We start from the raw sequence: 8518 nt of genomic DNA, 5'->3' as shown, positions 1-8518 counted from the left end.
TCAGCTTTCTCACGACCCGGTACCGGCTGCATCGTGAAAGGACACGACCGTGCAGCAGCGCTTCTCTTTTTTTTATTTAGCAATGATTCCGACCTCAGTGGGAGGGGCTTAGGGGTGACACGGCTGTGCTATTGGTGCGCGGCCGTGAAACGATGAGGAAATCGGGCGAGGCCGCCGGCGTTCCGTCCAATCACAGGGCGAGGTGTGGCTCTCCGGGGGCGCGGCCGCGGTGAGAGGGGGCGGCGCCAGAAGCGGAAGTGAGTCTCGGCTGATCTCTCGCTGTTATTCGGCCACTGTCGGTTCCAGGAGAGAGGGGCAGCCAAGACACACACCGGGATCGGCTTGGCTCTGCGGGATAAACGAGAAAAAAAAGAAAAAAAGAATCAAATTAAACGAACAATGAACCGCATCGAGTAAAGGCTCGTGAAAGACCCGCGGCCGAGTATATTCCACACACTGCCACGTTAACAAAGCTGTTGGGTGATACGGTCCAGATCTGAGGCTGTGTCATTGAGCAGGCAGGACACGTCAGGAGAAAAGGGAGAGAGAGAGAGAGAAAAAAAGGAGCTGACCGACTGCACTGTACGAGTCAGCCTTCAAATCCGCCTCTGGAAAGCTTCCCCTGCCGGTTCCAGGACAACACCTCGCTCTCAGCCCGAGGGAAGCGTCTCGACAAAGACATCGCCCGGGTCGAAGGTGGTGATCAGAAGGTGAAAATCTCTTTTTTTTTTCTTCCCCTTCTCTCGTCTGTTATCCAGCCTGTCCGGCTAGCTAGCATCCGCGCTAACGGTTAGCTAGCTAACGTTCACGACGGGTGGACTCGCTAGCTCGGCATTTAACTCGTCTCGTTCGTTTCCAAAACCCGCCCGACTCGACTGTTCGCCTCAACAGTGAAATGTATTTATGAATAGCATGGCGTGACACGGCGTATCAGACCCGTTTCGAGAAGCGCAAACGAGTGAGCGAGCTACATCTGATCAAATTCGAGGTTGGACCCGGCAGCTGTCAAACAAGGTCGAGTGATTCTAGTCGGAAGTGTAGCTGTTGAAGTGTAATTTATTCAACGATTATTCATATACATAATCATTAGACGTTAAATTGTGGGGGGTTGCTTTTCTGTCATTTGGGTTGCTTTAGAAAAAAACGTCTCTTGAATGTGTGTGTGTGTGTGTGTGTGTGTGTGTGTGTGAGAGATCTCGACACAGCAGTGCTTCTAGCTCTTCTGGTGCCAGCAGCTCAGCTGTAGTCGAGCTGGCAACGTCACGGGGTTATAATTAGCTAAAGATGCGATGTTAACTGGTTTGCTTTGTCAACTGCCCACAGTAATAAGGTTAGATTGTACAGAGCAAGAATGATCTCATTCATGACAATGTTGTGTGTGATTATCATATGTCTTGGAATCCTCTGAGGGAGTGGAACAGACCCCAACAGATATAAATATGTAGGGAATGTCTGCGCCCATGACTTGAATGTATGTAAACGCCTTGATCTGCAGTGGAACGAGAGGGGCCGGTTGCTAACCCGATGCATGCCATCCTGTGTGCTCTTCTCTCAATAGGACCAAACGATCACGGGATAGCATTTGTGTGTGGGGGGAGAAAACAAATGGGGGATTACGGGTTCGGAGTCCTAGTTCAAAACAACACTGGCAACAAGTCTGCATTCCCGGTCCGAATCCACCCGCATCTGCAGCCCCCACACCACCACCAAAATGTGTCGCAGAGCCCTGCTGCCTTCATAAACAGCACCACAGCCGCAGGGAATGGCACCACGGGAGGCTCTCCCTGGCTCTTCCCTGCCTCTGCCACCCACAACAGTGTGCAAGACGAAATCCTGGGGGGGGCAGAGAAGCCCAAAGCACAGCAGCAACAGGAAATGCAAGAAACGCAAGAAAAGCAGCAGCAGTTGTCCCCTGGGAGTCACCAGGAGGGTGGAAGCGGTGGTGGGATCATTTCAGAACTGGAAAAGGCCCGGTCAGAGGAAGCCAAGACAGACAACGGCACGTCTGAGGGTAGTAACGGAAAGGAGAAGCAGCTACGTCTTGAGTCTCCAGTCCTGACGGGCTTTGATTACCAGGAAACGTCTGGTCTGGGGGGAACTGGGCAGGTCCAGTCTAGCGCAACCTCGTCATCGCTCACTGGCTTCAACAACTGGTCGGCGGCCATCCCAACGGCGCCATCAACCATCATCAATGAGGACGTCAGCTTCTTCAACCCGGCCTCTGCCAACAACGGCCCTCTGCTGTTCCAGAACTTCTCACACCACGTCAGTCCAGGGTTTGGTGGGAACTTCTCCCCCCAGATAGGACCGGCGGCAGCCTTGTCCCAGCACCACCCGGCTCCCCCGCCCCACCCCCACTTCCAACACCCTCACAACCAACACCAGCAGCATCGACGCTCCCCGGCCTCTCCACACCCTCCACCGCCCTTTCCGCACAGGAATCCGGCTTTCAGCCAGTTGCCGCATATGTCCAACAGCCTGAACAAGCCCCCGTCCCCCTGGGGTCCAGCCAGCTACCAGAGCCCCTCTCCCTCCCCCGGCTCCTCCACCTCCTGGAGTCCCGGAGGAGGCTACAGTAGTGGTGGTGGTGGCTGGGGAGGGTCCCAGGGCAGAGATTATCGCCGAGGTCTGAACGGTGGGATGACCCCCATCAACTCTATCTCTCCACTGAAGAAGACCTTCCCTAACAACCACGTGGCATCCCAGAAGTACCCACGAAACAGTCCCGCAGGCTTCAACCCCAAGTCCTGGGTGGATGATGGAGTTGGCCGTAGTGACAACATCTTCCCCTTCCAGGTCAGTTTACCTCTGAATGGCCTCATTGTAGGATTTAGAAATAATTCTGGTATACTAGTATGATATATTCAAATCTATTTCATTAATTGTTTCAGTGCTTATCGACCTAAGCATTTGTATACACTTTGTTTCTTAATGTGAATATTTTACAGAAGCGGCCACTTAATATTAATCATTAACGTTTCATTTGTGTTAGCTTTTAATTTGATCCCTCTATGCAGTGTAACTGCTATTTTTAGAAATGGGGGAGGGCATGGATTTACATGATGCATTTGTTTCAGCGTCAGCTTAGAAAGGCGTCGCTGGGCCCTGTACCTCCACAGCTGTATGTCCCTGATGATGACTAATGTGGCTCTGTCACTGCAGTGGTGTGTGTGTGTGCCACGTATACAAGCTGGGGGGCTGGAGGGAGGAGTCAGGGTGTGGAGAGTGCAGGGGACATCAGTGATGGAGAGAAAGAGACAGGGAGAAGTGTGGAAATGAGAGAAGGAGGATAGAAATGGGGAAAGTGAGAGAGGGTGCGAGGAGAAGGATCATGGGGATGGACCACCTAAAATGACAGACACCGAGATGGAGAGACAAAAGTAGATGAACCAGAAGACGTCATTATGGGATGTCCTTTATTCCATTCAGAAACAAACAGAAAGCAATAACACAGGTAACATGGTAGATTGAAGGACCAAGCTCTTTACCCCTTCCACGTAACAGGGTATCAATCCATTCTATTCTGTGAAATGGAGCCTAATGATTTTTCAGGATTACCTCTTAATAAATAACCCAGGTCGAGGCCTGTCGAAGCCTAGCAACTCGTTTTCAAAAATACCACCCTGCTCATACTGTAATTTTGAAAGCTGGAGGCACACACAATGAAGATGGCGCGGATAATTGTATCGTCACATGTAGAATCTGCCAATAGAATTGATGGAAAGAGGTAAAGGGAGCACAGAGATGGATTAATCTTATTGATCTAGCTCATGATTAATTGTGTTGGTCGTTACAAGGAGGCGGGGGTGAACAGGGGAAGGTTGCTATTGGCCTAGCTCAGCCTGTTGACTTAATGAGAGGCTTCTTTCAGTATCATGCATATTCTATGCCTTTTTATCTTTGGACAATGTTTCTAGCCATCTCCTGGCAGTTTGCTTATCAGATCATGTTAAATTGTCTGAGTGATTGCTTAACTCTGTTGTTTCAATTTTCTGTCAACAGCTCAACAACATTACTAATTGGACTTAGAGACCGCTAGTACGGGCCACTTCATTTCCTGGCCTCCTCCATGCACGGAGGAAGTCGTAATCTCTATTTTCATGGAGACATTTTCTTCTGGAAAAATAAAAAAAAATCTCTAAACAAGCAAATTATCTCAATTAGAAATTTAGAAAGCGATGCTTGGTTTGACCTTTTCAGGTATTTTCTTATCTTCACTTGCAATTAATGACTCACAGCACGGCACAGGCCAAGCAGTGAAGGACTTTGTACTGACATGTCTTGACATGCCTTGAGTATTTTGTGCTGAATAAGTAGCAAAGCTTACCTCTGAGCAGCAATTTACCAGCACATAACAGCCTAATTACTGTAGGTAGTCATGGGGTTACGATCATACCGGATGTGTTTTCAATTATTTGGATCTCATTCATATTAATATTTTAAAGTCATATTATCTCTGTATATTTATTCAACTTTGACAGGCATTATATTTAAATATAGTTGAAAGATGTGGCAGTTAATAATTGTAGATGTGAAATAAAAAGGGTCATCAACTTACACCTTGCTCAGATATTTGCCACAGTACCGTGATTCTGCATCCATTTTGAGCAGCAGCAAGTCCCTTCTGTTACATTCCCATATCAGATTTAAGCTTAAGCGAGCATTACTGTAGCTGCAGCATGTTGCTCTCCCTCGTAGCTCAATCAGATCAGCTCAAGTAGCATTGTCCCTCTGCCCCCATGATACTGCAAGGGCAGATGGAGGATGGGCATAGAATGACCTTACTCTGCTTGTGTGTGAGTGTCATTTTAGTCTAGATTAGAAAACTATATTAATATGTTGGGTCCACATGTCAATGTACTGTCTGTGCTTTGACATGTGGACCTAAAACTTCATATTAATATTGCCCTAAAAACCTTAGACCTGGGATTGCCAGGTGTGAGGTGATAATTGCACAGCATCTCAATAGCCAGTGGATAAGTTCCCTGATTTAGACTACACACACATTTCTACTCAGGTGTACAGATTTTTTAAAATTCAGCTACTCTCTTATTTTCCTCCAGAATCAGTCCTCTGTGCTCCTGCATCTATGCATATGTGGAAAAGTAGAGTCTATCAAATTTGTAAATGCTCTAGTTTAATTTCTTTCAACTAGAGCAAATGTGTTACCACATCACTGTGTGCTCCCAAATGTGTTTCTCAATCATTTCACCTACAGTATGTTCACATCTTCCATTGACTTCTGGATTAATGTCACTTTTAGATATTGACTCACTTTGTGCAATCCAAAAGCTGAGAAGCATTTACAAGATACACTTAGGAAATTAGGGTTTGGTCCGACTAAGGAAATGCATCAAATGATATCCAAATATCATGTGTTCATCTAAACTGTTAACTGACAGTATTGTTATTCTCTTCTGTCAATTTATAGAAAAGTGTGTCATTTTTGGTCTTTGCAGCCATTGATCACGTTGCAGCATTGAAGCCGTCACTGTAGAAACCACTGTTAAATTATTACACAGTCAACCAAGTGTCAGGTTTGTTCATCAGACGCCTCCTCTGGAGTTCACTCTGAAAGATATCTTTGTCAGAGTTGATTTTGACTTTCATTTTCTGGGTCTGTATTTAGATGTGACATGAAAATTGCTACGTCTGTAGGACCAGTTGACTAGGGCCATTTCCTCTTCAGTGACTTTCATTTGATTACCACTGAAGAAGTGTGTCAGTCAAAACTGTTTGATCAAGAGCTTTGTTTTACTTTAAAAAAAGACAGCAGTCAGTGGTGCTCGTCAGTGTTTGTCAGAGATCATGCACTGTTCAGATGACTGATGACACATGTTGCCTAACACAAGGCAACCCCCCAGGTTTGGTAATTGAAATACCGTCGCTCCTGTAACTCTGCACTAAACACACGGCATGAGGAACTGTTGTCACACTATTCCAGTAGCCTGCTCCAACTGCCTCACATAGTTTCCATTTTAGCACTGACACAACAGATGAAGGCTCAGTAGCTTTTGACTTAGAAACCTAATTGTCCCTCTTATGTACCATCAATGTTACTTCACTGTAGAGATCGTTTATTACTTAACTCTTTATACAAATGAGATTGCAAAACACAGCTCTGAATGCGTAAGTTGACCCCCATATAATTGTACCTCTGAAATATGGCCATAAAGATGCTGTTCAGTAGATATAAACACATATTAAGGTTCATTTTTAGTTATTACTTGAAAGGGTTTATATGCTTTACTATTGGTTTTAGCAACTTGCTCTTAAGAAACTTGGGGTGTGATACTTCCTTGACCATGGACGTTGGGGCTTCTCTTGCAGAACATTTACAAGACATATATAACACATGCTGAGGTTCACTGTGCTGCTGTGTGACCGTGGCTAGCTGCTAAGGCTAAGATCCCTCATTCTGCTCACCTTCAGGGGGTTGGCATTGCCTTAGGCTACAACAGTGATTTGTGTGTAAATTAGCAAATGTGTTTAGACCATTTGGTGGATAGTATCCATAATGGTGTACGGCACCATGGCACACGTATGTGCCAATGTTCCAGTACCAATGCTGTTGCTGCGAAAAGCAGTGCAGTTGCCATATTAGAGCAGCTTTAGCATTTACGTTGGGCCCTTGCCAAACAGTCTGCCGCTAACTGCTAATGCACTGGTCAGCTGGTAGTTAGCTTTAGACCAGAAATTAGTTTTTTAATGCCAGGAAACCCTGTTCCACACCCTCCAATATCTTTTTCTCCCTGTTCCCTTCTTCCTCACCTGTGATGTTCACTGTAAGATGCCTGCTGCTGTGTCAGGTGTACTAGGCTGATTTGCATTGGTAGATTTGGCCAGTGACCATGGTAAGACCTGCAGTGCCTGAAGGCGAGTAAGCCAGGACAGGATATTGTCTCAGTAAGCTACCTAAGTAACTGTTGGTTACAGCTACATCCTCACTGTTTCTGTAGCTTACATATACATACACTGCAGACTTATACAGTGCTGCTCTATAAAGATATGTTATTAAAGTGTTTCTTCAGATCTGCAGTGGAAACACCTGTTGTCTGAATATGTTACCAGGTGTATCTGTAACATTTCTGTGTCACATCACTGATTTTCAGATTGGATCACAGTGTGCATGGTTACAATGTCTTACATTGCATACATTCAGAATATCTTTGCTGATGGCTTTCAGCAAGAGCTAATTCATTGAGACCTCTCAAGGTTGAATTATCATCATGTGAATAGTCAGTGAAAAAGTTGAGCAAGAGTTGAAGCCAATGGTCTCTTTAGCAGTTGGTGAAGAGATGTTTACATTTAATTAAGATGCTTGATTCCTTTCAGATGTAAATTCCTTCATTTATGACATATACATGCAAATTCTCTTGCTTACATGCACACCTACCTACACTCTGAACCAGTATGAAGCTGGAGGTTTCAGGCATTACCTCAGTGGTGTTAAATACGATAAATTTTTTGGGACTAATGAGCGGCCCAAGCTGTGCTGGCAAGAACATAGCTCTGCTGCGCATACAGCCTCATTGTGCCCTTCTCACATCCTTGATGCTCTGAAAGAGAAATTATGTGTGTATGTGCACATTCTCATGTGTGCACAAGTCCTAATTAGTCCCTGGCCTATGTCAACGCCACATGTGTTTTAACAAAGGTAGAAGACAAAGCAGAGTCCAAATGGAAGTGTCATAAAGTATTTAGCCTAGTTCATTGCATACAATAAAAGAGCCAGTTCAGTGTAATCCCCAGCCAGTGCAGATACTGCTGGAACGCAGGCCCCTGTCACTCCGGTTACACCCCAATTGTACGCATGTACACACTGTCCACCGCTCCATTCAGCTGCAGCACTGGGCAGCAGGTTGTTTTTGACAGTTGGGGGTATTTAATGTCATAGCAGGCCTTTGAAATACTTAGACCAGGAAGAAACATTATCACAGGCTTCAAAAGCTCAACCTGCTTCCCTTTCCTGCCCCCTTTTCTTCTTAGGTTTTTGTACACAGCCTTGCTTCAATACCCGCTTTTCCTCTCTCCATCATCCCCTTTCTTTTATCTGCCACTTTCCTTTTCCCATCTTTGCCTCTGGCTTCCTCTCTCCACGATGTCTCGGGGTTGTGATCAGAAGCACGGAAAAGTAAGGTGCTTTATTCCAGCAATGAATGTTACATGGATGTCGAAATAATCACACTACTGTTTACCCCGTTACTTTTGAAACTCTTTCACTTTCCCTCAACTTCCATTTCTCACGAACTGGCAGGTGACATGGAAGATTAATGTGGGAGTTAATCACCTACAGTATGCTCTATTTAATCATGCTTCACAGCTCTACGTGTCATCAAAATCAGTTGGAGGTTGTCCCGTCTGTTTTATGGTGCCTAAGATTAAAATCTGTCTGAAGGAGCCAATTTGCAGTTAATCTGATCTGTTTTGTTACTTCAAACATTTCCACTTTTGCAGTTCATCAAACCTTTAAAGGGTTTATTATTATTTTATCTTTATAGGAAAACGTAAACAACTA

The 8518-nt window shown here is 45.4% G+C and overlaps 1 protein-coding gene across 2 annotated transcripts in view; it reads left to right on the top strand.

Moving 5' to 3' along the window:
• Positions 1-257: 257 nt before the first annotated feature.
• Positions 258-8518, top strand: part of cpeb4b (cytoplasmic polyadenylation element binding protein 4b) — a 31015-nt gene continuing 22754 nt past the window's right edge. For both annotated transcript variants that reach the window (XM_020097164.2, XM_020097163.2), the window contains exons 1-2: positions 258-710; positions 1559-2796. In XM_020097164.2, coding sequence (XP_019952723.1) covers positions 1606-2796 — 1191 coding nt within the window. In that variant the 5' untranslated portion in view covers positions 258-710; positions 1559-1605. The remainder of the gene's footprint in view (positions 711-1558; positions 2797-8518) is intronic.

Source organism: Paralichthys olivaceus, chromosome 15 (assembly GCF_024713975.1).
Source record: "Paralichthys olivaceus isolate ysfri-2021 chromosome 15, ASM2471397v2, whole genome shotgun sequence".
In the NCBI taxonomy this organism is placed as follows: domain Eukaryota; kingdom Metazoa; phylum Chordata; class Actinopteri; order Pleuronectiformes; family Paralichthyidae; genus Paralichthys; species Paralichthys olivaceus.
This window is presented reverse-complemented; position numbering and strand designations above follow the sequence as displayed.